General features: G+C 33.0%; 3 protein-coding genes and 1 pseudogene across 3 annotated transcripts; 2 read left to right on the plus strand and 2 right to left on the minus strand.

The window, feature by feature from the left end:
• Positions 1 to 2071: 2071 nt before the first annotated feature.
• LOC136207311 (myosin-11-like) lies at positions 2072 to 5480 on the plus strand. The gene is made up of 13 exons (XM_065998592.1): positions 2072 to 2218; positions 2294 to 2413; positions 3382 to 3470; positions 3523 to 3634; positions 3711 to 3875; positions 3970 to 4158; positions 4280 to 4411; positions 4519 to 4589; positions 4678 to 4777; positions 4862 to 4975; positions 5070 to 5150; positions 5232 to 5314; positions 5396 to 5480. The coding sequence occupies exons 1-13, from the start codon at positions 2072 to 2074 to the stop codon at positions 5478 to 5480; spliced, it is 1488 nt and encodes a 495-aa protein (XP_065854664.1).
• Positions 3122 to 9459, minus strand: LOC136207312 (protein DAMAGED DNA-BINDING 2-like; annotated as a pseudogene).
• A 2110-nt stretch (positions 9460 to 11569) lies between these two features.
• On the minus strand, positions 11570 to 14800 carry LOC136206467 (uncharacterized RNA-binding protein C1827.05c-like). Its single transcript, XM_065997524.1, has 8 exons — positions 14574 to 14800; positions 14364 to 14478; positions 14228 to 14283; positions 14050 to 14097; positions 13876 to 13973; positions 12510 to 12579; positions 12299 to 12409; positions 11570 to 11946 (listed from the first exon to the last, which is right to left on the minus strand). The coding sequence occupies exons 1-8, from the start codon at positions 14649 to 14651 to the stop codon at positions 11896 to 11898; spliced, it is 627 nt and encodes a 208-aa protein (XP_065853596.1). The 5' UTR covers positions 14652 to 14800; the 3' UTR covers positions 11570 to 11895.
• A 5040-nt stretch (positions 14801 to 19840) lies between these two features.
• LOC136206095 (uncharacterized) lies at positions 19841 to 26939 on the plus strand. The gene is made up of 10 exons (XM_065997018.1): positions 19841 to 20234; positions 20403 to 20444; positions 20545 to 20689; positions 22649 to 22878; positions 23921 to 23978; positions 24218 to 24295; positions 24446 to 24534; positions 25453 to 25534; positions 26040 to 26228; positions 26320 to 26939. Exons 1-10 carry the CDS (start codon positions 20068 to 20070, stop codon positions 26467 to 26469), a joined length of 1230 nt encoding a protein of 409 aa, XP_065853090.1. The 5' UTR covers positions 19841 to 20067; the 3' UTR covers positions 26470 to 26939.
• The last annotated feature ends 819 nt before the right edge of the window (positions 26940 to 27758 follow it).

Consider the following 27758-nt stretch of genomic DNA (forward strand, 5'->3'; position numbering starts at 1 on the left):
GTGTATTTATAGTGTTCGATTAGGTTTAATGTTGTCATCTTCTTGGAAAATCCTTAAAGGAGCTAGGATTCCTAATCCCTTAAGGAGTCTGAATCCTGAGAGGAATCCTTCTCATAGAATTCTAGAAGATTCTTTGAAGCTTTGAGGTTAGAACCTCATAAGCCGCGATGGGTCGCTGCTCGTTGGGCTCAGGCCATAGTGGTTGTTTATTGAAGTGTGTCTAGGGGCTGTCTTGGATGTGCTTGGACCCTAAATACGTTTGAGCTTGGGCCGCAATAAAGATAGTGATGGCGTCACATGTATGACCTCACTTAACTCGATATCAGTTATTAAGCCTTTTTTTAAAGAAGAAAATAAAATATCTCAACTAAGATTTTGCTTATGAATGCTAGAAGAAAGCAGCTTACCTCATGAACCAATACTCAAGGGTTTGTATAATGATTCATATTGATGAGAAGTGGTTCAACATGACAAAAGCAAAAATTTCATTAGAAAAGTAATGTTTTTAGTTGATTTTGCTCGCCTAAAATTATATAGAAAATGATACAGCTAGTTATAATGCTTGATCCGTAAATTTCATGCACAATGTCACGAATGTGTGTTTCCTATCCTCAATTTCATCTTCTATCTCAGGCCTAACATTAGGCATTCGAGTGGTATTTGTATCATTGTCTCAGCCTCAGCCATTGCCCCCGAACTACGAGCATTGTTCTCCTCGTAGAATTCCGGATGATTATTGAATCTAGTTCGAGCTCTAATGTGGTGTGGTTGTGGAGGGATTTGGTTGCCACGTTCATTGAACCTTGAATGTTCTTCACGGGCTGGTGGAGATATGTATCTTTCACCTGCGGTTGGAACCTCTTTCCCAACATCTGTATTTTGGGTGGTCGATTTTTATGAGACTATCTCCGCACACCTATCTGTTATTTTGCTAACCTCACTTGTTAGGTCAACAAGCCTGACATGAACTTATTCCCATTTTGCATGGTTGCCATATATTATATAAAGCATCCATTACTTGCATCATACATTTATGAAGTTTTGCACTAATTTATTCTATTGTTAGATTGTTTCTTCTAATATTTATAGTGTACCTTCAATGTTGCCCGAAGTAAACAGCTACAAAAATACCGTAAAAATTATAAAATTAAAAGTAAAACTATATAAAATTGTAAATGTGGACTTTTTATTTTTAATAAACTTTATGGATAAAATAAAAAGAAATATGATTTTAAAATGTATTCAATATTAGTTTAAGGATATTATATTAAATAATAAATACAATAGAACAAAAATTAAGAAAATAAATAATAATTTTTTATATATAATAATATGTATAAGTATAAAAATGTTAATGTATATATACTATACAAATTTAATATAAATATGGTGATTAAATTTGAAAAATAAAAGGTAAGCTTTTTTACTTATATAGCTAAGGTTATTTTTGTATTTTAATGCAGAAAAATAAAAGAAGGGAGTAAACAATTGATTAATACAAAACTAAAGGCCTTAAATTATATATGTGGACTGACTAGTGTAATAGGTAAAAATATAGGGACTGATTAATTATTTATTCTATGATTTATTTACAAATGCAAAAAATAAAATTCACCATGTAAAGAACAATTGAGAGATTAGGAAATATTCTTTTATATATTATTAATGATTAGCAATAGGTAATAAAAAGCTAAACAAGGAAAGCTAAAAAACTAATAAATTTACATATTGAATATTGACTATTGTCATAACTATTTACCTATTTTAAAAAGTTAAACAAGGAAAACTAATAAATTTACATATATTGACTATTAGCTATTGTGACTATTCACACTTATTCACATGTAACGGGTCTTTTATTTTAAAATCTTGCGTCTTATAAATAGGTTTTCTAGCTACTAATTGAAAAGTTTTTGATTGACTCATCTATTTCTTGCAAATTCTTGTTTTATCTTAGTTTTTCAACATGTTTCTTAAGGATTTCTTTGGTGTTTTCAAATTAGCAAGCCTTTTCCCTCAACCTAAACCGAACTGCATTAGATGTGTAAATCTAAACAAGTCAACCATCAATATGAGTTGTGGTGGATACCCTACTCGCCAACCTTTGTTTGAAGTTACAAACGGATTTAAGCTTCTTGCTATAGAGGCTATGGGAGTAAAGGAACAAGAGGATGCAGTTGCTCACAAGTTGCAAACTAAAGCTGCAGTTATTATTCAGGTAACTGCAATAAGTTTATATGAATTATTAGGAGTTTGTGTCATATCTGATTTTAATTGGAATGACAAAATGCAGGCCTATTGGCGTTGTCATAGAGCCTCTTTGTACTATAAGAGGCTGAAGAGAGGAGCAATTGTGTCCCAAACCAGATGGAGGGGAACAATCGCCAGGAGGGAGCTTCGGAAGCTCAAAATGGTCTGTATGCAAAAATTAATCTGGTTCAAAATAATTATCATATAAATAACAAATTTCTTATGTCATAATATTTTTCATTTTAAATTTTCAAAGGTAATTTTTTCTTTATCTTTTTATTAATGATAATAATTAAATTTTTCTGTCATTTTTTACCAATCTTTTTTGTCATTCAAGTTTTTGTAAGTGCGTCATTTTAAGTTTTTATTTATGAAGACTGGTTTAATATATATAATGAATAATATAAAACATTAGATTAATATATTTTATTCTATTTTCTATAAATATAATGTAAATTAGTCTATTTTTTTTAATATGTGTGATTTAGTCAAATGTGACAAATATTTTATATTAGAAAAGTAATAAAATACAAAATTTAGGACCATAATACCTAAAAGAAAATATGTTATTTCTATTCCGTGACATATTTCTCATTTAATTTATGACATATGTAACATAATTATTATACTTTTATCAAGATTAAAAGAAGTTAATCAAAATTAATATGATATAATTATACTTTCATCAAGATTAGAAGAAGTTAATCAAAATTAATATGATCTTCTAGAAAAACTTTCAAAATGGTCTGTATGCTGGTTTTCTGCAAATGAGTATTTGGAAAAACTTTCAATCTAAATTATTTGTAATATCAACCAAATGATAGACTTCCTTTCAAATGAAAAAAAAAAACTAAGAAAATGATTGTGCTTATTAAAAATGCCATATCAAATGAGATCCAAATTCATGGATATGACCTCAGAACAACAACTTAACTTTGGAGAAGACTAATATTTTGAAAAATCATCACAAAAGGGAAATGATTTTCTCTGTACTTTATTTATTGCTAAAGCTCATCACTATACAGTACTGATGATCCACTATCTACCAAAGAAAATCGAGTCTACAAAGTCTCTCTTTAGGTACATAACTGCAGAAATATTTAATTTGACATCAGCTTTGTGTGCCTGCAGGCATCAGTGGATTCTGAGAGACCAAGAGCTGATGAAATCAAAGAGGACACAGAGAAAAAAGTTGAGCAGCTTCAGGAATCTTTGCAGAGGTAATGATTTTTTTTTATGTTCAATTCAACCAATTATCTTTACTACGGGCAGAAAGTTAGCAAGTTTCCTTATGCGTATTAGGCTAGAAGGGAACATGTCCTCACCTATTGAAAGCACTAGCACCTTTGCGCAGATCATCCAGACAATAGGCCATGTTATTGAGGTATGAAAATGATGAATCTTCCTACTCAGACTCTTCTTCTTCCTCTTCTAACATGCTATTGCAATTTGCATACCAGACCCAAGATGACAACCACACATTGGCTTATTGGTTATCCAATGCATTGACGCTTCTCTTGCTACTTCAGCCCACATTGAAGGCTAGTGGAGCCGCAGGAATGACTCCACAACGCCGTCGTTGTCATCCATCTTCATCTTCTACTCTGTACAGAAGAATAACACAGGTGATGATAAGTTTTTAAATCATAGTCATAGGATGTTGATAAGAAATTTCATTTCCGTGACTTATTCTTCTATTGTGTTTTTGTCTTCATTTAGAGTTTCCATGGAACTCCACAAGGAGTCAATCTTTCCTTAATCAATGGTAACACTAGTGGAGGAGTTGAAGCCAAGTACCCGGCTTTGCTTTTCAAACAGCAACTTACAGCATATGTGGAAAAACTTTACACAATGATTCGACATAATCTGAAGAAAGAAATTTCTCCTTTGCTCAGATTGTGCATCCAGGTACATTACTTATAATACATGGAAATGGAGTTGCTAAATAATAGTTAAACTGATCAATTGTGGCTTTTATTTAGTTACTTTTAGATGATTTTCTGTTTGAAATAAATATAATTCAAAATAGGCACCAAGAACATCCAGAGCAAGCTTAGTAAAAGGAGTAGGTAATACTGCACCCCAGCAAGCCTCGATTGCTCACTGGCAAGGAATCGTTAAGGGCCTCGGAAATTTCTTAAACACTCTGAAAGCAAATCATGTAAGCTTGTTGCCTATTCAAATGATCTTTCTTTTCTGCACATGATACAAAACATCTCAACAAATTAAAAGTGAAATTTCTTAAACACTTTGTATGATTCTATATAGGTACCCGTGTTTTTGGTTCGGAAGGTGTTCATGCAAACATTTTCCTTCATCAATGCTCAGCTATTTAACAGGTAATCACAAAAAATTCCACTGATAGAATGGCTACAACAAATAAATTATTTACTTACATATCTTCTTGCCTTCTTTCCTCTGGTGCAGTCTTTTGTTGAGGCACGAGTCCTGTTCATTTAGTAACTGTGAGTATGTCAAAGCTGGATTAGTTGAATTGGAACATTGGTGTTACAAAGCAACAGATGAGGTAATCCGTCCTGTCCTGTCCCGTCTTTTACAAATTCACTTGTAACAAATAATTACTGCCACATACTAAAAATTACCAATGCAGTATGCAGGATCATCCTGGGACGAACTCAAGCATATCAGACAAGCTATAGGGTTTATGGTCATACATCAAAAACCCGAAAAAACACTAGATGAAATAAGCCATGACCTGTGTCCGGTGAGTAATGCACATAGATGGATATATCATGATACCTGTGATTAAATCCACTGTCTTTCTTATATCAAATCAAACTTGATTATTCCTTTTACAGATTCTCAGTATACGGCAGTTATACAGAATAAGCACGATGTATTGGGATGACAAGTATGGTGCACACAGTGTCTCCTCAGAAGTAAGCATTTCACAGTTTCATTGCACAAATCTATCTTGGTCACAACTGATCTTAACTCTTTCATCCGAATACTTTTTGTAGGTTATAGCGAATATGAGGGTTTTGATGACAGAAGCTTCGAACAATGTCGTTAGTAGTTCTTTCCTGTTGGATGATGATTCAAGGTTAGACTTTTTCTCCCTTGTTCGTTCTTCTCTTAAATTAATTCGACATTAATTTACGGAATTTCCATTTCCCTGATGCAGCATTCCGTTCTCATTAGACGACTTGTCGAAGTCGATGGAACAATTGACGTATCTGATTGAACCTCCACGAGAACTCAAGATTTAGTTTCTTCCTGCCATGTTCAGATTAGACAATATGATCATATAGTTGCACAAAAGAAAGATGTAAAGTGGAAGCGCAAGCTCTACAGTTTGCAACTTTGGTATATATTTTGCTACTTAGAAGGGATGTCTCTAGCCCCTCATTCATTTTTTCCTCTTGAACCTATCTTTGCTCATCATGACTGCAATGAATACATATACTATTACATTATAAGTATCTAATTGAATAGCAATCAGAAGATAAATGTTCAGATGAAGGCTTGGTAAACAACACTTAACTTTCTGAAATTATATATAAAACAAAATAGCTTTTATTATCATCCTAATTTGATTACAAGCCTATGAAAATTAGAATTAAAGAAGGGGCCGGAAAACAAATTCAAAGCAATAAAATGGCTTAGTAAATCGCTACAAAAAGTAACTCAATTTCTCAGATCGTTACCTCCGTCTCTACAGATTCAAATGCAAAATTTCTCCACATGCTTGCTAGTTTAAATCCTTCATATTGATCAGCAATTCCACATTTTCTTTGTGTTCGTCTTTTCTGAAAATAATTTGTCATAAAAAAACATAAATCATATGGATGGGACATGGGTAACAGTTCATAGTATTTAAAAGCAAGTTCAGTTGATTCTCAACAATGCAGTTTTTTTTAACAAAGCATACTCATGCATCAATCTAACAAGTGATATTCGTTCTAGTTCCTCAGCCCCCTTTCACTTTGTGTACTTTTACTTAAGCATGAAAGTAGAAAACGGATAAAGCATAAAGCATGTGCTCCTTACAATTTGTGGACTTTCGTATTCAATACCAACAGCCTCTATTCTTTTTCTTAGCTTCTGATCTCTCTTCATGATCTTCTCCACCAATTTTTTGTGCTCTTCAAGGGTTCTATCCTGGTCCAGTAATATTAGATATCAAGGTTTAAATGGGGAAAGATATCAAGAGTATTGAATCAACATTATAGAAATATCGCTTCTTATTCAAGGTAGATACCTTGTTCTTCCATTTTCTTTCAGCTTGAACCCGTTCCAATGGCTTGAATCGAAGATTAAAGCCTTTCAACCTAGGTAACAACAAAAAGAATGCACACAAAGATAAGCAATCTATAAACATCCACTACAGCCGGGACATAATAATTCAGCACAAAGGAAGTTTACACTAATGTATAAAATTAGTGATGTGCATGTAGGACATCTGAATAACAGACAACTAACACTTTATGATAGAGAATTGCACAATCCAGATCAGCCCTTGGATCATACTGAAAATGGCCTGGAGTTCAGTTGGAGGAAGTGAAGGAATGGGATTGAGAGTAATACAGCTTGCTATAGTTAGCTATGCCCTTTCTATAGTAAGAGGGTGTATCCTATTGTCAATACAAATACATAGTTACTATGCTTTCTTGGAGTTTCTGGTGGGTCTGTAGGTTATTCCTCAGATTCAATTCTATCTTCCTTTTTGTTGTTTCGCTATCTTCGACTGCATTTTTTTTCTTAGTCCTAATTGCCTTTTGATTGATAGCGGGTTGAATCAAAACAAATCTCTCTCTATCATAATCTGTTTGGCTAGTTTTCTATTACTTTAACAAAAATAAGTGTTTTGGCATATCAAACAATTTCTTTCATCTCAGTACATTCAAGAACTTACGATGAGAAAAATCACACTGCTCTCGTTGCTAAAAGAAATAAAATGACAATTTTACTTCTCATCAACATCAACTAATATCCAATCATATTAGAATGTTCATATGATTATTTCATAAACCTTAGTCTTAACTGAGGCTATTTATGAGTCCAACTGAGGCTAGCTCCATTGCTTGGATGCAAGACTCAAAACCCTTTCTCAAAAAGAACCAAACAGAGAGGCTGAAAATGTTCATCATCTTACTATAAGAACCACATTGGAAACAAAGCATGAGATATCCTTCTAAGTGCCCCAACCCTTCATTTATGGAGTAGGAATACAAATTTGGATTATAAATACACCCTACATGATAAAGAACTCACAATTTTGTATGAACTTGCTCCACTTTTCTGCCCATGAAACCTTCTTTGATATTTTCATGTCCTTCATTCCATCTCGCCGACTCAGCTGAGGGGCGAGTATTTACTGCTAAGAAAAGAGAACAGACCAACCAAAGTGTCAATTTAACTGAATTATTATTATTTCCTAAAAAAACAAAGATTCGGCAGATTGAAGCTACCAAAATGCAACAACTGACCTCAATTAGTGAGAAGGAATATGAGGAAGGAGATGGAATCTGCAGATGTCATTGAAAGAGAGGAAGATTAGTGAGACTGCACGTTGAATCTGAATGTATGAGCAAGGTGACTTGACTGCACAGGATGAATGTAACTTTAATCTGTAACTTTGCACCACACTTTAACATATATGAGGTGTTAAACCTCATTCACAACCAAAGCCAAACAAACAAAATTTAACCTGATTTGGTTACCTTATGTGCAAAAACTACTGAGCTAATAGATTTCTTTTCTATAATCACTAGCGTTTAACCTTGCGCAAGCTACGAGATTTTGATTCGGATTTTTTCAGTTTACCTTTAGATTTGAATCCATCGTCATCAGAACCATCATCGCTTTCATCCCCCTTCTTGCGCTTCGACTTCTTCTCAGCATTTCCACAAATAACAATCTTTCTCTCTTTCTTGGATTCCTCAACTTCAGACTTCTCCTTCAGCTTCGGTTTCCAAATGAAAAGGGACCTGAAAAAAAGAGTATACAAACATTATCATTTCTTCCACACTGCATAACATGATTTTTACAAGAGAATAGAGTCAAACCTTGAGCTTCCGGATGCCAAAATATCATCTCGAGGGTGCAGCTTGTTTACCGGACTAATAGTCGTAATATTTGGATCCATCACTTCAGCAGCAAGTTGCCCATTGCTAGTGTCTATAAAATCAATGGGATGCAAAGCAATGCCATTAAAATTTTCACCTATATAACGACCGATAACTGCAAGCGACTCCGAGGGGTCCTGGATCAAAAAATAGCTTCAGAATTCTAAAAAATATATATAGAAACAGAGTGGCTTTTTCATGAAAATGAAATTTTGTTGACAATGTTTAATCACACTTGGATCCCATTCAGCTCCAAATGGAGTCAGATGTCTGTTGAAATCAAGACTGTACAATCTCTCGGCTTGGTGAGTCCAAATTTCCAAAGATAGAATCCCATACACTAATACGATTATCTTGTGACGTGGTAAGAATTTTGCTGCCAGACAGTGGTGAAAAATATGCAGAATTAACGACACGTTTGTGACCAAGATCATAAAGAGAAGATCCAACCTCTAGTCGACGTATATCCCATATTCGAGCCTGTAAAAATAAATTACATTTTCAGCACGCCAATGGAAGATATATATATATATATATATATATATATATATATATATATATATATATATATAATGGACATCAGTTACAATGCAAAGATCAAGCATATTTGAAATTGACTTACAAAATGATCGTTTCCACAGCTCAAAAGGAGTTCCGGATGAACTGAATTGCAGTGAAGGCCAACAACTTTGCTACCTTTCTTATGAATCAAAACGGCCTCCCCTGTTTTATTGTTGGAACGCGTATCCACCCTGAGCATTACACATGATCAACGAAATAAAACTCAACCATATATATATATATATATATATATATATAGTAATATATAAAATATTTATATTCTAATAGGATTCCATAAGCACTTGCTTCGTTATAGGGTGCTTTCTAGTAGGCGTATATACTCATATAGAGAAAACCGAAGTTATCAGCGACAAACACAAGACCTTTCTCCGAGTTGATATCCATACCATAGAGCATTATCCAACTGCTTGGTCCCTGCAGAATTGCGATATTTGTATCAAGCCCTATCTTATAGTATCCGAATCAGTTAACAGCCATGGTTTGCAGACAATAAGGGACTTCATTATGTCTTTTCCTACTTACATGTATCTATGAACATCGAGAAGCAATATAACATCCAGTAAATCAATTTACCATCTCTTAATCTTAATTAGAATCGTCAAAAAGAGTACCTCCCAGCCGTTAGGATTAAATCAACAAAGATTGAAGCTACCAAAATGCAACAACTGACCTCAATTAGTGAGAAGGAATATGAGGAAGGAGATGGAATCTGCAGATGTCATTGAAAGAGAGGAAGATTAGTGAGACTGCACGGAGAATCTGAATGTATGAGCAAGGTGACGTGAGTGTATAGATGGGTGGGTGGGATGACTGTTGTTTCAAGAACACCAATAAAATTTAAATGTTCAAATTAGGATTTATCGGTTTTTAACATTTAAAATCGAAATTATTGCTTTTTAAAAAAGTTAATAATTCTTTAATTATTCTTAAAAAAAAGTTAATAATTCCATTAATATTGATTTTTTAATATAATAAAATTAAAAACTCAAATCAATTTTAATAGAAGGTAGAATAAGTTTTTTAATTCACTTCAAAATCAATTTTAGTATTAAAGAGACTGTTCCAAAAAGTACCGACATCAATGAAAAATAACGAGAATCAAAGCCATGAGTTCTTTTCGTATGTGGACTTAGATAAAGTGTGTTCCAAAAGTGCTTTGTCAAAATATGCAATAAACCTCCTAGATTGCATCAGAATAACGTCAATCCCCAAATTGGAAGCATCACATTCAATGGTGAATTATTGAGTAAAGTCTTGGAGGTTAAGAACTAGGGTTGTAGTGATTGTTTCTTTGAGTGTATCAAATGCCACTTGAGTATGAGAAGTCCAACGAAAATTATTTTTCTTAACGAGTTCAATCAGACAACTTTGAAAATATCGTAACAATTTCATTTATGGCACTTTGAAATGTGGAAGGCGGAAAATTTCATGTATGGCACTTTGAAATGTGGAAGGCGCATTCGTTAACTCAAACGACATCATCAAGAACTCATAATTACCATTATAAGTTCAAAACTCTATTTTCTCTTCATCCTCTTCCCTCATCTGAAGTTGATGGTAACCCGCCTTAAGATCAAGTTTGGTGAAATACTGGGAGATGTGTAATTCATCGAGCAACTCTTCCACTAAGGGAATAGTGTACTTATTGTGAACTGTTACTTTGTTTAATCCTGATAATCGATGTGCAAACGTAATGTCTCTTCCTTTTTCTTTACCAATAAAAATGGACTGGAATAAACACTTTGACTTATAAAAATAATGTCTTGTTACAACAACATGTGTAACGGTTAACTTTTAACCATCCCCCAGTTGTCCAAGTGGGTGGAACAAATTGACATATCTGATATTAAACATCCACCGCTTATTCATGTGAATTCAAGATTTAGTTTCTTGCTACCACGTTTATATTAGAAAATATGATCATATAATGTATAAAAGACGCGCAAACTCTGCAATTTTTTATATGTCTTTACGGACTTCATTTGCAACTTTGGTATATAGCTTGCTACTTAGAAGGGATATCTTTATTCTTGCAGTGAATCGTTTGCAACTTTGGTATATAGTTTGCTACTTAGAAGGGATGTCTTTAGTCCCTCATTCTTGCGGTGAATCTTTTTGTTTCGTTATAGTTAGCTTATATTTTTTTATAGGGAAGATATCATTTTTTTCTCTCGAGTCGATCTTTGCTCATCATGACTGACATAAGAAGATAAATTTTTAAATGAAGGCTTGGTAAACAACACTTCACTTAACTTTCTGAAATTATTACAATTTACAACAACACTTAACTTTCTTCACTTAACTTTCTGATAAATTTGATTTGATTCTCGGCATTCAGATTGTTACAACAAGCCTATGAAAATAATTAAAGTGGCTTTTATTTTTATTTTTTTTAATAGCGAAAACAAATTCAAAGCAATAAAATACATATGTATACCACTATAAATGTTGTAAAAATCTGTTATACAAAAAGTAATACGGATTACCTCTTTCTCTACAGATTCAAATTGTTTAGCAATTCCTCTTTTTCTGAAAATAATTTGTCAGAAGATGATTTGTGCCATTTAAAAATGTAAATTTTGAAGTTTTAGGACCAAAATAATACAGTAACGGTTATGCCATTTTAAATTAGATCATTGAAAGAGAAATAAGAAAATTCGCGGGCAAAATATATAAATTAAGAAAATTCACAAGGCACAAATTCAAACATGAGTACTTAAAAGATTTAAAAATTAAAATTTCTTTCTTCAAAAATAAAAAAACGTAAACAGAGAGGTCATCCAATCCTTTCATGTCATACATGTTTATAAAGTTCCTGACAGAAAGCTCTCTGATGATTCCTGAATTTGTGCTCTCCTGGATATTTCACCCTTCTCCATAATTTCCTTGTTGATAACACCATAGCAGGAAAAAGTAGTCCCGATTCGCATTAGGCTAAGCAATAAAACTAAATTACCAAGCCACTTCCACAGGCTCAATCTTCATCAAACTTAATCCTTTTCGGAGCAGGTTGGATGTCACAGACCTGTGAAACAGCACAACAGGAGCCAAATGTCATTAGACAGGTTCCATTTTGTTATATAACATGCATAAGCACTAAGAATTTCCATAAAGAAAAACCATAAACCATATGGATGGATGGGACATGAGTAATTGTTCATAGTATTTTGAAGCAAGTTCAGTTGATTCTCAAGAATGCAGCTTTTCTTAACAAAACACACTCATGTGTCAATAACGTAAAACTAGTAGTAAATGCATCAATCTAACAAACAAGTGATATTTGTTCTAGTTCCTCCCTCAACCTCCTTCCACTTTGTGTACTTTTACTTAAGCATGAAAATAGAAAATGGATAAAGGATAAAGCATAAGCTCCTTACAATTTGTGGACACTCGTATTCAATACCAACAGCCTCTATTCTTTTTCTTCGCCTCTGATCTCTCTTCATGATCTTCTCCACCAATTTTTTGTGCTCTTCAAGGGTTCTATCCTGGTCCAGTAATATTAGAGATTAAGGTTTAAATGGGGGAAAATATCAAGAGTATTGCATCAACATTATAGAAATATCGCTTCTTATTCAAGGTGGATACCTTGTTCTGCCGTTTTCTTTCAGCTTGAACCCGGTCAAATGGCTTGAATCGAAGATTAAAGCCTTTCCACCTAGGTAACAACAAAAAGAATGCACACAAAGATCAGCAATCTATAAACATCCACACCAGTCAGCACATAATTCAGCACAAAGGAAGTTTATGCTAGTGTATAAAATTAGGATAACTGAGTAACAGACAACTCATACATTATGATAGAGAATTGCACAATGCAGATGAAGCCTTGGATCATACTGAAAATGGCCTGGAGTTCTAAGGGTTTATTCTAGGCGCAAGAAGGTTGGAAGAAGTGAAGGAAGGGGATTGATGATAATACAGCTTGCTATAGTTAGCTATATGCCATGCCCTTTTTACAAAGAGGGTAGTGAGCTCGCTCTCTTAGGTGTATCCTATTGTCAATACAAATAGTTAGTTACTATGCTTTCTTGTGGATGAAGAATAATGTTATTATGCTCAGTGTATCGTTTTGATCAGAGGGGAATTCTTGGAGTTCCTGGGGTCTGTAGGTTATTCCTCAGATTCAATTTTATCTTCCTTTTTGTTGTTTCGCTATCTTCTATTGCATTTTTTCTTAGTCCTAATTGCCTTTCGAGAGCGGGTTGAATCAAAACAAATACCTCTCTATCATAATCTGTTTGGCTAGTTTTCTATTACTTCAACAGACATAAGAGTTTTGGCATATCAAACAATTTTTTTCATCTTAGCACATTCAAGAACTTACGACCACGAGAAAAATCACACTGATCTCATTGCTAAAAGAAATAAAATGACAACTTTACTTCTCATCAAATAATATCCAATCATATTAGAATGTCTATATGATTATTTCATAAACCTTAGTCTTAACTATTATGGTGCACTACAACAATGACAAAATCTACATACTTAAAAGAAATAAAATGACAACTTTACTTCTCATCAAATAATATCCAATCATATTAGAATGTCTATATGATTATTTCATAAACCTTAGTCTTAACTATTATGGTGCACTACAACAATGACAAAATCTACATACTTATGAGTCCATCGGAGGCTAGCTCCATTCCTTGGATGCAAGACTCAAAACCCTTTCTCAAAAAGAACCAAAGAGAGGCTGAACATGTTCATCATCTTACTATAAAAAATAAAAATAAAAAAAATAAAAAATAAAAAAAATCAAAGAACCACATAGGAAACAAAGCATGAGATATCCTTCTAAGTGCCCCAACAATTCATTTATGGAGTAGGAATACAAATTTGGATTATAACTAAAGAAGAAAGAGAAATCTTGTTAAAGAGAAATCTTGATAACTCTTTGCAGTAAATTTGAGGAAAAGAAATACGCGCTGTATGATAAAGAACTCACAATTTTGCATGAACTTGCTCTGCAGGGATAAGATGGACTTGCAGAAGATGTTCAAACAACAGATAGTTATGCATACACTCAGCCACAACCTCTGCTACCTGCAATCGGCAAAAAGATATGGTCAGGGTCAGATGAAAACAAATGGCACAATATAGTACTATTCAAGTTCTTTACCTCAGAATCTTCAAATTCCATGAATCCATAATGTTTTGATTTTCCAGTCTATGAAATCCATCACAAAACAAACAAATTAATACCATAATTGCATTAAAGACATAATTCAGCATAAAAATTATACAAATTAAACAAATGTGTTTGTTTGACATTCAGTAAGTTCAACATAAGTTCACACCTTCTTACTTCTTGCAATTCTCAATCTCTTGATCGTACCAAACTGGGAAAAGTAAGCTTTAAAAAAAAATCATAATCAGCACATGTAAACAGATAACAGCATCAAAAATTTCTTGAAAAATAGAAAATAAACCTACCTTCCATTTCTTTCTCGTAAAAACCATGTGGTATCCGACCAATATACAGCACAGTAGCTCCACTTTTCTGCTGTTTTATCCCCGATATCTTACGCCCATGACCACCTTCTAAGGGCTTTAAAACACGCATATATACATATATTTAATTGAACAAAATTTTGATAACACGAATTAGAACAAAATCTTTGCACGAACTAAAAAAAGACATACCAAGAAATCAGGCGCATCCTTTTGATTGGATTGAGAAGTAGCGACCTTCTTTGATATTTTCATGTCCTTCAATCCCATCTCGCCGACTCAGCTGAGAGGCGAGTATTTACAGCTAAGAAAAGAAAGGAAGAGAAAAGAGAACAGACAAAAGAGGGAAGAGGGAAGAGTCTTGCGATTATGAGATTCTAGGGTTTCGAAATCAAAACCTAAGGAAGTACGGGTAGGAGGTTTGGAGCCACAGGCGTGCCACGGTTCGGTTATCCCTTAAATTACAATCATGTCCTTGAATTTTATTTATTTGATTACTAAATTTTAAAATCGTACAACACTCATCTTATATTTTTTAATAGAAAAAATTACAAAATTGGTTCAAAGAGAAGATATAAAGTAAAACCGAATACGTTTGGGACCGGACAATTTGTATAACAATTGGGAGGTTATTTTTATATAGAGTTTGGTACCCAAAAAAAAAATCAACACTTAAAGTTTATAAATTTAACAACAATAAGAACTCTCTAATTGGAAGAGTTTTGAGTTTAGTTTAATAAAACAAATTAATGTTTAGCATATCAAGTCTACGAATTTTATTTCCAATACCTAAAGAATTGGAAGAGTTTTGAGTTTAGTTTCCAATACATAAAGAAAAGAGTTTTATGGGAAAATGGTAAGAATTTATAGTTAAAGTTGGAATTTGTGTGTCAGCTCATATTTAATCTCAATAATTTTTAAATTTTTTAATAAATTTTGTTTAAATCCTTAATACATATATACATTATTTACATAATTATTCCTATATAGAAGTATAGTTTCTAAAGGTGGGACTTGGATTATGTATAACAATTAACATTTGGGAGGTTATTCTTATTTATAACCGGCCCAAGTTGGGACCGAAATTTTTTATAACAAATTGGAGGTTATTCTTATATAGAGTATTCCTATATAGAGGTTTTACTGTATTTATATATTTAAGTCACTTACTCAATTTATTACATATCGACTATTTTTATGTGATTTTTTTAAAATACCTTTAATATATATATAACATTTAGAAAAAAATAGCTTATCGTCTTTCTCTTTCCCGCCTGACTTCGCAGATTTCGCAATATCCAAAGTCTGCGAAGATAATGTTCGGTTTAGTAGATGATTTTAATTCTCAGATTTCGCAATATGCGAAGTCTGGAGTATTTTTAATGAAATTTGCGAAGTGGTATATAACAAAAAAGGCACAACAACAAGGGATTCTAACATTAAAATCATAACAATATCAAAATTTACAACAAGATTGCCACAATAACAACATTAAAATCATAACATTATCAAAATTTACAACAAGAGTGCGACAATAAACTCCTAACAAATCATTTTAAAGTCAATGAGACCAATCTGGATAGGAATTTCTCCATGTATCAAAAGGAAAGTCATCTCATTTGTATCCCAGTACGCCGCCTTCCTGAAAGAGATGTTATGTATTCAACCACCTTCAAAAAATTTAATCGTGTTAGGCAGAAAAAAGAACGATTTGGCTTCGTGAAGTATGCGAAAATAAATATGCAAGGAAGAGAATGATTTTACTTCACGAAACGATGATTTCGTGAAGTCTACGATGAGAAATGTGATGATTTGACTTCATGAAAACGGATTACGTGAAGTCTGTGAGGGAAAAATCGTGAACTTTTCTCTTTGCAGACTTCGTATAGTCTGTTTTTGCGAAATCAAATCGTCACGTTTCATGCTATTTCTCCTCGTAGACCTTCGCGAAACCAGATTACGTGAAGTGATTTTCTAAAAAAACAGTAGATACTTATATTTTTCCGCCTTTCACCATTAAAATCGTCAATAATCATATGATAGACTGGGAAAAACAATGAAAACAACGTAGAATAACGATTTCTTCGATCCGCACAAGAAGAAAGAAACCAAGAAACGAACAGGAAGATAAAGAACCATGGCTTTGTTTTCTAGGAATATAAATACGAAGAATCAGGATAGGAAGAAGAGCAAAGTATAAAGAAAGTGAGGAATATCAAAGGTCTGGGAATCATATGGAGAAGAGCAACTGTTCGCGTAGGAAGAGAAAGTGGAACGGGAAGATGAAAGGTTAAGGGTATTTTGGAAAAGTCACACAAAAACAGTCTAGATATGTAGTAGATTGGATAAATGAGTTAAATATGTAAATGAGTCTCCCATTTGACCCAATTTTATAATTTTCCCTTTTTAATATTACAATCAGTAAATTTTAGGATCAAATATATGAATATCATAATTAAGTAAAAAATTACAACTAAATCATATCACCAAACTTAATTCTTAATATGTCATTATTTTCTATATATTATGATTTTATATCATAGTTTAAAAATTATAGACTCCAATTCGTAAAAAATAAACCCTATAAAATATATTCTAGACTTCTAATTTATAAATTCTAATTCTTAAAATATATTAAAAGTACTGATTTTACTAATTTGATTTAAGAGAAAATTATAACTTGACATAATTATAAATAGTTGTTAAAATATGAGTTTCTATATAATTTTCCCTAACTTTTAACTAACATCTCAATATGACTTTTGAGTGCCTTTTATGGTTACTTTGTTTTTGACAAAGTACCATTACTTGGTGTGTTTTCACCATTGGATAATGGAGTATAAAATTAATCTAATGGTGAAAATATACAAAGTAAGACTTACTTTGTAACCTTTACCATGACTTTTGATGACTATATTTATTCAAATACATCGGACCTCTCATATTATTTTTTAGGGTTAAGGTGCAAAAATACCCTTAACGTTATGGGTCAGGAGCAATTTTACCCTTAACGTCTAAAATGGTGCAATTTTACCCCTAACGTTGAAAGCCAAGAGCAATTTTACCCCTAACATTGATAAATTGGGTCAATTTCAGACACAATTATAAAACACAGCACCAATTGCATAATAATTCGTTCTTAAAAAAAGGTTTTAATGTTTTTTATAATTTAATAATAGAATTTGAGATTAATATTTATGAATTCGGTGGATTTTTTGCATTTTTTTTTGTCTAATCCGTACAAAAAGACAGTATATTTTTTTATTTTTTTCACATCCCACCGAATGTTTGTGATTTGTTACTGATAAAATGACACACATATGAAGTGTAGATAACAAGATTCATGACCGAGAAGACAATTTGATGAATTATTTTTTCAAATTGACCCAATTTATTAACGTTAGGGGTAAAATTGCTCTTGGCCTCCAACGTTAGGGGTAAAATTGCACCATTTTAGACGTTAGGGGTAAAATTGCTCTTGGCCCAAAACGTTAGGGGTATTTTTGCACCTTAACCCTATTTTTTAAGTACATACTTACTAAATTAATGTTTAACTATGAGTATGTAATTTAGTTAAAAGAGTACTACTAACCACATCTGAAATTGTATATTTTAAAGTTGAAATTAATATTTTTTTATTTTTCTATAGCTACATCACATTTGTAAAAGAAAAATACTTTTGAAATGTCAAAATTACAAATATACAAATTTCGAATATAGATAGATGAAATAAAAGACGGTCAACTAACTGAATTTTTTTTATTAAGCTTAACGCATGTTTGGTTCAGCTGTTAGCTAATAGTTGTTACTATTGCTGCTTACAGTTGTAGTAAGCTGTTCGTTGTTTGTTATTGGCTAATTAATTATTAGTGTTTGGTAAAATTATATTAACTGTTTTCGTTAGTATTTAAAATGTCTAATATAGAAATGTTTTAAATTATAAAATACATAAATTATAAAATAAAAAATATATTACACAAATAAAATTAATATAAATAATATAAATAAAAAAATAAAAAACTTATTGAACACAACAAAACTTTGTTCTTTCGGTAATTAGGTTATAGAAATAAAAATAATGTTAAAGAAAACATATTTTTAGGAAATAAGAAGAATAATTTTATCAATAACAAATAACTATCAACATTTGTTCATGAAAAACTTTAAAACACTGCAGTTTTCAGAGAAAGATACGGTTATATAAACCTAACTAAAATGCTATATTTCGTGTGATTTGGAGTGAAATGTTAAATTATTTCGAAAAGTTGAAACAAACATTCCTTCGTGCTACTAAAGTTAAAAGATTAAAGAATTAATATAAAATATATTAGTAGATGTTTTTTTGACACAAAAATTATGCCACATGGCCCAACTTTAACTAAATACTAAAATTTACTGAAGTGAAAAACCCCGTATTTCTATTTCCATTTACATTTACCTCACTTTTGGAAAGCAGAAATGGAGAAAGTGACGCTTTTTTATGAAAAATGATGGAGGGTCAATGCAGCAGTTGGTTTTATGGTCATAAAATATCTCCAAGAGATTTTTAGTGCACTCCTTAAAAATAATATAAATAATTGACTCTTAGTAATTTAAGACTGACTAAGATTTATCATCTCCAACAATACTCTTTATATTCTTATTTTATAATTAAAATTATTAATGATTGTTATGTTTACCAATAGTAAAAAAAGAGAAACTATTTAATAGTAATAAACTTTTAATAAAAAATGAATTTAGAAAACACTAAGAGGCGGATAAGCTCTCTTTAGTAGAGAGAGCAAGAAGCGGTTGGATCTGATTTTTAACTCCCCTTCCTCAAATTCTAGAAGAGCTCTTCTAGATGCTCTTAGAAATGAAGATGAATATCCGAAGAGACGATTCTAGTTGAACTAGGTATGTTAATAAGCTTCGAATAGTAAAGTCTGATGATGCAATTCTTTGAGATACAATTGATACCATTTTGATGACGAGATTTTCAGATACAAATGACTTTTATGTGAGTTTTGGATGGTAAAAATGTTATTTCCCTCATCTTTCCCAATTAACAATATCGGATAAATTACACACATAGCCATTAAACTTAACCCATTTTAATATTATAGTCATTAAACTTTAATTCTTCATAATATAACCATTGAATTTTACATTTTGTTATACTATTGGCCAACGTGACCATTGACCATCCTTTTTCAACCGTTAACTCTTTTTTAACTGATTACCTCTTTCATTTCACCCTTCTAAACTCTAAAATTCATATTTTACCCTTCATCTTCAAACTTTCTACCATTTGGCCAACGGTTGAAAAGGCCGGGTGAACGGTACATTGGCCATCCTTATAATAAAATATAAAGTTCAATAATCATTAATTGAAGTTCACTAGCCGCAACGATAAAATGGTAAATTTCAGTGTGGGCATGGGTGTAATTTTGCCTAACAATGCCGATAATCGATAGCTCTTCCCCATTTGTGTTTCTCACTTTCCAAGCTTCACCTTGTCCTTTTTCTAGGAAACAACACCTAGCTTCAGTGTTTCAGTTCAACCGCTGTCTGGCTCGATCAAATTCTTTATGCCTCAGAATCAAAGCATGCTGAAGGAATAGTTAAGATTGATTTTTAGGTTGCGAAGAAACAAAGAAACATCTTGACAAATTACAGAAGAAAGAAGTAGAACTGAATCGAATTGATGTGGTTCAAGATTTGCATTTTGAAAATGGTGAATTGGTTGGTGTTGCTGCTGCTGGGTTCGAGTCTTCTCTGCAATTCAATTGCTTTTGGTTCCCAATCCTCATCGAGTGACACTACCATGCACACCAACAACTGGGCTGTCTTAGTCTGCACCTCTCGCTTTTGGTGACTAATTCCATACCCATCTATTAGAAATTCATTTTATCAATGACCGATTTTTCTGTAGCTTTCAGCTTGGCATCTTTGCTATTCTTTTTTAAAGCTTTTTGCCTTCTTGGTAATGTTTTCTTAATGGGTTTCTGGAGTTCTTAATCGAACTGGGTTTTTGTTCAGGTTTAATTACCGCCATATGGCTAATACTTTATCCTTGTACAGGTAATCACTTGAGTTTCTTTTTGAATTCCTCTATGACCGGCATTTATTGACTCTTTTCGCCTATATATATATATATTTTGCCTTGGTTTTTTATTCGCAGGACAGTTAAGCGACTTGGTATACCTGATGAGCGGATAATACTCATGTTGGCAGATGATATGGCTTGCAATGCTAGGAATAAGTACCCTGCTCAAGTCTTCAACAATGAGAATCACAAACTAAACTTGTATGGAGATAATGTTGAGGTCAGTTTTGGGTTTCTGTTAGGCTTTTGTTCCCCCTGTTAACCTTCACTGTAATTTCATATTGATGGTTTTGGGTTATACATTGGGAATTTTCTTTTCTCATGAAGTGCTTTCTACTTTACTATTTTTTTTGAAAAGAGAGGAATATTATTAAGCATCTGCTCTCAGAACATCACAAAGAAACGGAGGCGGGACAGATCCCCGAACTCCACAATTAGACATAGAACAGCAGCTTTTGCTAGAACATGGGCTCCTTGATTCACTGATTGTTTTAACTGACTCAACAGTTGTCCAAATCCACAAGCAGGGATTTAGAATCAGAAATAGTAATGCCAAATAAGGAATCTAACTCTCTTGACACTTAATAGCTTTGGCAAGGATATGAGAGTCTGATTCAGTAGTCACATCTTTATAGCTGTTATCTTTCAACCAACTTAGAGTCTCCCTAACACCTTTCTGCCAGTAAAACATCCAAATGACAAGGAAGAAACCATCTTTGCTGCATCAAGGAACCCCGCACGAAAGAACCACTCCACTCACATTGCCAATGTCCGAAAATCTCCACACCTGTCTAGCTGTTTTACACCAACCAGCGCATGAAATTCATCCTCTACTGCTGAATTGCACATAGGACAGCAGCTATTTAAAGGAATATGTCTTTTATTGAGGGCCATTAATGTTGGCAGTGAGCTAGAAAGGGACCGCCAGAGCATATTTTCACCTTGGGAAGGACTTCTAAGTTCCATAAACTATTCCTGACAGAGCTAGCAGCATAGATAGCCCAGAACATAAAACCTCCCTAAGCTTCTTGTATGAATTCTTGACTGAAAAACGCCCCTTGCTATCCCAAATCCAATACCACCAATCTCTAACACCTCATCTGCTAATAGGAATCTGTTAAATAAGATTTTGATCCCTATCATTAAACAAAGGATGTAAAATATTTTTGTCTCATAAAACCATTTGTTGATTCCAAATCTGCTACTGTCAAATCTTCTAAACCTCTCGGAATTGGACTTTCAATACATTGATTAGTGATATTGGGTGACCAAGGATCCTTCCATATATTAATTGAATCTCCTACTCCAACAAGACAACGAGCCCCTGCTTTTACCAGATCATGAGCTGCCATTATACTTCCCCAAATAAAGCTAGGAACTATCAATAGGTAAAAATGTTCCTTTCCTATATACACTTCATTACCAATTTTTTGATAGGATCTGAAGGAAGTGTAAACAGAAAGTGTGAAGCGCAGTGAATGTTTTCTATTTTTACTCAAAACACCAGGAGTGTGTTAGTTGTTTGAATAATTCGCTAGTTTGAAGAAAGTGCTTACTATACATTTACTAAATTGTAGAACTAATGTAACTCGTAATGTGTTTATAATAGTTTCTTTCTTTTAGATCTGTGATTACTTTGTGGATTCGGTGCCAACTGATAGCTGAAGACGTTTGCTTTATCTAATATATTGTGGATGATTGAGGTGGCATGCAAAAGTTGTCTGTTGTTTCAACTCTTCTTTTGGATCTATTCCTATTATTTGCACTTTTGCTATTTAAACTAAGGGTCAATTCCATGTGGTTATACTGATTTGCAGATGAAGTAGTGTGGGTTTTTTTTTTTTGGTCAAAACAAGGATGGTGCTTCTTGCCATTTGCAAAATCTAAGGAATTTTGGATTGACATTGCCAATTTGGCTTTGGCGATCTCAAAATGAAAATTTTCAAGAATTAAAGTTGTTTAGTATCACATTTAATATTGAATCACATTTTTTATTTTTTTTGTTTTCTCAATTAATTTGAATAATATGAAAAGGCCTAATTGGGAAAACAGCATTTAACATGTGAGTATATTGGAAAAGGAGCATTTTATTTGCTTCAAAATGAATGTCAGTTTGTAGGTTTTTGAAAATAATATCCTGAATAGGAGACACTGATTTTGTTCTACTACAATCATTCAGGTAGATTATCGAGGTTATGAAGTAACAGTAGAGAATTTTTTGCGAGTTTTGACTGGGCGCCATGCAGCTGCTGTTCCAAGATCAAAGCGCCTTCTAAGTGATGAAGGAAGTCACATTCTCCTGTACATGACAGGACATGGGGGAGATGAGTTTTTAAAGTTTCAAGACTCTGAAGAGCTCCAAAGTCACGATTTAGCTGATGCTGTGAAGCAAATGAAGGAAAAGAGAAGGTAGATTACTTTCAAATTTGTGCTTGTAGATTATCTTTTGGTACATCTTTTTTGGGGTTGTAACAAACCATGTAATACACTAAGAATACATGGGATACCATGTAGATTAAGAGACTACATTGATATATTGAGCACTGCACATGTATATACAAGACATTCCTAAAATCACTCCTTAAATCAAGGAAACGTAGTAGCCCTACTAGCCTCCTATAGTTGTCTTGTAGCAGCCTGTAGTCAACAAAAGCATGCTATACATTTATTACATTGGCTTATTTTGTACACTCCCCCTCAAGCTGAAGCAAGCTTTGTCGGAAACAGAGAAGCAAAACTCAGTTGAAGCAACACGTAATAGGCTACCAGCAACGTCAATGTACAAAAGGAGATTCACTGGAAAACTAACAGAACAGACAGGTCCAAAACAGAGAGTTGACGGCGGCGGAAGAAGAACCGAGACTTGGAACCCTAGGTCCAAACAATCTACTTTCAAGGGGAGACAATGAAGCTGAAAGAAACAGTCCAAAAATACAAACTCAGACCATGTAATGGACCATGAAAATATAGAGAAATCCATGGGATATCATGTAGATTAAGAGCCTAAATGAATATATTAAACTCAAGATCATTATGGATATATATACAAGGTTCTCCCAAAATTACTCCTATAATTAAGCAAACATAGAGACCCTACTAGCAGCCATCTACCTGCCATAGCAGCCTTAGGCATGCTTACATTATTACATTGACTTGTTGTGTAACAGGGGTCCATCATCAACATAAATGAAACAGTTTGCTGATACTCCAATGATTTCTAGCTCTGGCATTTTGTTTGCTCTTGCTAGAGTATGCTATATTAATTTTTTTTGAAATACAAACTGGCATTAGAAAGTTGTATTGGATTTTTTTTCCGTTAAAAAATGTCTAAATTCTAAAATAATATTTGGTTACTGGACATAGATGATTGTTTAGGTTAATCTTAAAAAATTGATGTTTCAATTTGCTCTAGGACTATGGTTCACACTGGTGGTTAATGTGGTAAATCTAGGTTCAAGGAATTACTGATAATGGTGGATACTTGTCAAGCTGCCACTCTCTTCAATCAGGTACGTATTGTTACTTTTTGTTGTTTGAAGTATTATGCCAAGACTTATTTAATTCCTTTTACTTTAAATTATAAGATAATGCTATTAGTTACTTAATTGACTGTCTGGATTAGTATAGCTTGATATGGAAATTTAGGAAAAAAAAAATGTTTTCTGATTAGGCTAGTTTATTTCTACTTCTCACATGTACTACACGAGAGTGTGTACTTTTGTACTCACGAAGAATTTGTTGCTTTCAGCTTCACTCACCTGGTGCTTTGGCTATTGGAAGTAGTATGAAAGGAGAGAACTCATACTCGCATCACTTGGACTCTGATGTAAGTATGGACTGAATATTGATTGCATTTCCCATTGCCTTGGCACTTAATCATGCATATTTAACATGGATAATTTCAGATCATTTGTATTTAATGTTGCTGCAGTTCCAGGTTTACGATATCTAACATTTTCATTTTATAAATCTGCAGGTCGGTGTTTCGGTTGTGGATCGTTTTACATTCTATACCCTTGCATTCTTCGAGAGGCTAAACATGTATGACAATGCCTCGTTGAACAGGTAATTTTGCTTTATATTCTTCCCCCAGTACTTGCAAAATGGGGAAAGTTGTGCATCTATGATGCACGGAAATTTATCATCACACGCGTTTCACCATTTCCAGAAGATATGGGAAATGGAAACTCTTGGATACTGATACGAAAAGTTTCCGTAATTACCCAAAATATGAAACATGTTTCTCAGTTGTTAAACAGTTTCCTCTGCCTATTTCGACTAAAATTCTGGAAATTTAAAGTTTTTATTTTGCAATTCTTATTCCATCTAAGATTAGGAAAATTGAAACTTCTTATCTGAATGATAATTCCTTCTTCCATATATCCTTCAATTTAAAGAACTTGCCTATATTTTTTTCTCGTATAATTCCCGTCTCTTGTATCTGGATTGAGTTTGGACTTTCTTCATCTTGCTCTTCGTTCTTATTTTTTTTAAAATATATTATTATATTTTTAGATTTATAAATATGCCCCTATATTTTTAACATTTACACGTTCCCCCACGTTTCAGATTCCTATTTTTTTAGAAATTACGTTTCCTGGTGTCCGTTTCCGTATCTGTTTCCGTGCAACATATTTGTGCATTATATGCTTTAATACCACTACAATTGAATGGCTAATGCACGTTTATAACTGTTTTTTGGTGCCACAACACTACAACAGCCTTTATTTAAAGTAGGGTGTATGCTTTAGCTTACTGAAAGGATTTCTATGACCAATTCTGGTTTTAAGCTCATGGTTCCTATCTTTTCCCCTGGTCTAAGCAACATCTATAACTGGCACACTTACTCAAAATAAATACTGTAAAATTTCTGTACTTTTTTGTTTTACATCTAGAAATATCTCGTGGCATTGTTTACTCTTTTAGTTTCAGTGATTTATTCTTAAGCATATTTTGAATGACTATGAACTCCTTAAATTGCAGTCTTTTTAAGTCATATGATCGGAATACACTGATGTCAACTGCATATTATCGGACTGACTTTTATCAACGACGTTTGCAGAAGGTACCATATTATAAATCCATCAATTTCGATATTACTTGGTTATTCCTTCAATGAAATTTTTGTCATCCTATACCATCAACAGACAGTAACTTGCTTTCCTTGGATTCTTATAGTCGCCTATAGTTCTTTAATCTGCATTTTCTAAAAAAAAAAACTGCATTTTCTGACATAATGCAAATAAAAGCTTATGGAAAAACCCAACTCATGGCCCTTACAGATGTAGCCGATTAAAGAAATCTCATAATGTAAAATTTTTCAACTTATGAGATCCCATTTTTCGAAGTTTGAGCTTACATTATAAGAACTTTAATATGGATATATTTATACTGTAACGAAGCAAGATTGCGTAATTACACAAGTTAAACCAATCACAAGTCTAGTCTGGGTCTCACATGTTTCAGGCTTTCAGCCAACCAATTCAATCTTTTTCCTTATTGAGCTGAATCACAGTGAAGAATAAGCAGCAACCGCTAATTTTTTGCATGCCCTCTCTTCTTTTGTGTAGGTACCCGTGACAAACTTTTTTGGTTCTGTCATGGAAACCATACATACGGACTCTGCATATAGAGCCGGTCAAAGGAAAAACAGTGAAAGAGTTGAAATTGCAATATCACCTGAGAAATCAGTTACTGATGTTGGAGAAATGTTGATAAACTCGTACAATGAGGATCCAAGTAGTGATACAAAGACCAAGGTAATTCTTTTCGTCTCTGTTTAAAGATAATCCGTGCATATTGTATTGTAATAACTAGTTGTCTAATAGTCGGGAGAAACACGTGCTGCAGGGTGAGGTTTGCCCTTTTACACAAATGTTGAATACACTTAACAGCAAGATGGAGAGAATTGAAGATATTGATTCTTTGGTGAATTATGGCTTGATATCTATGCTTATATTTTTGGTAGTCTCTGTGGGGCTGTCAACATATTCTGTTTGATTATCTTACCTCATGTCTGCCTGAGAAATATTTTTATTTTCTCACGTCTCGCCTTCCTCCATCTGATGCACGGAATAGAAGTGAATCGACTCAGGATACTCGCAAGGTGAAAAGGAGTTTGGATCTTACGTAATGCATAATCTGTTAGGTTTCGTTTGGTGTATTGAGTAAGCATTGAGCAATTGTTACTGGCTAGTTTCAACTTTAAAGGGGGTTGATCCCATTTATAGGTAGTGCAATACAATCATGAAACCTCAAATTGTACAAGTGAATTGTCTTGATTTTTAATTTGTGCCTGAAGAGCGTCAGTATTGTAATTTTTTTATTTTTTATTTATGGAAATTTAGTTAAACATTACTAAAGCAAAACATCTTTGTATAGAATGGAGTATGATCTTATGAACATAGAAAAACTACTAATTAGTTAATAAATCCAAAATTGCCAAACTAATAAAAATATTGATATTATTATCAACATTTACCCAATTTATTTTTTTATTAAGAAAACGAAGGAAACAAAGGGAAGGAAACGGTTTGCTGGTGTTGTCAAGCAGCTATAACTTCAAGATATGGATATAATGGAGCCGTTTGCATGATGTTGGACCCATAATTTTAAAAAGGAATAATGCATATTTTCAATTTTATTGGTTAATCTTTTTTTTATCTTATATATTGGTCCTGTTTGGGAATTAGCTGTTAGCTGATTATATTAACTGATTTGACTAGCTGTTTGTGTAGACCTGTTTGGTAAAAATTAGCTGATTGATAATAGCGGTTTGTGCAAAAAGACGAATATGGAAATTTCTTTTTTTAATACATAAAAATATATTTAAAATAATTAGGGTTAAAGAAGTCCATTAATTTTAATATTGCAAAACGCTAATTGAAAAAGCTCCTTCTAAATTAGCATTTTCATCCCAAAACTCTCTTCCAAACCCCTCTCCACCAAATACTCCAATCAGCGGTTTCAGTGGTCAAACCGCTAAAGTTGGTCAAAACCGCTCTTTTTATCCCAAAACGCTCTTTACCAAACATGGCTACCCTTTAATCAATTATTTGATCAATTGATTAAAAACTTAATATATTTATTTAAAAAATCAAGAGTTAACATGTAGAAAAAAAAATAGCATAACACTCATTTGACTTCTTAACTAAAACTTCAAAATCAATTAGGATCTAAAATTATCAAAATAATTAATTAGGTTTTTGAACTAAGTAAAAATCATCAGTTCATTATAATTTTAAAATCAGAAACTGTGATTATTTGACATGGACTGTAATTTAGAGAAA

The sequence above is a fragment of the Euphorbia lathyris genome, chromosome 9 (genome assembly GCF_963576675.1).
Source record: "Euphorbia lathyris chromosome 9, ddEupLath1.1, whole genome shotgun sequence".
Lineage (NCBI taxonomy): Eukaryota > Viridiplantae > Streptophyta > Magnoliopsida > Malpighiales > Euphorbiaceae > Euphorbia > Euphorbia lathyris.

Excerpts from the sequence above, each read along its gene's own strand:
- LOC136207311 (XM_065998592.1), top strand. The coding sequence starts at position 2,072 with ATGAGTTGTGGTGGATACCCTACTCGCCAACCTTTGTTTGAAGTTACA. Across the intron at positions 2,219-2,293 it reads AAGCTGCAGTTATTATTCAG|GCCTATTGGCGTTGTCATAG; the intron begins GTAACTGCAATA and ends GACAAAATGCAG. Across the intron at positions 4,590-4,677 it reads AATGCTCAGCTATTTAACAG|TCTTTTGTTGAGGCACGAGT; the intron begins GTAATCACAAAA and ends CCTCTGGTGCAG.
- LOC136206467 (XM_065997524.1), bottom strand. The coding sequence starts at position 14,651 with ATGGGATTGAAGGACATGAAAATATCAAAGAAGGTCGCTACTTCTCAA. Across the intron at positions 14,479-14,573 it reads AGGATGCGCCTGATTTCTTG|CCCTTAGAAGGTGGTCATGG; the intron begins GTATGTCTTTTT and ends CGTGTTTTAAAG. Across the intron at positions 14,098-14,227 it reads GAATTGCAAGAAGTAAGAAG|ACTGGAAAATCAAAACATTA; the intron begins GTGTGAACTTAT and ends TGGATTTCATAG.
- LOC136206095 (XM_065997018.1), top strand. The coding sequence starts at position 20,068 with ATGTGGTTCAAGATTTGCATTTTGAAAATGGTGAATTGGTTGGTGTTG. Across the intron at positions 22,879-23,920 it reads CAAATGAAGGAAAAGAGAAG|GTTCAAGGAATTACTGATAA; the intron begins GTAGATTACTTT and ends TGGTAAATCTAG. Across the intron at positions 25,535-26,039 it reads ATCAACGACGTTTGCAGAAG|GTACCCGTGACAAACTTTTT; the intron begins GTACCATATTAT and ends TCTTTTGTGTAG.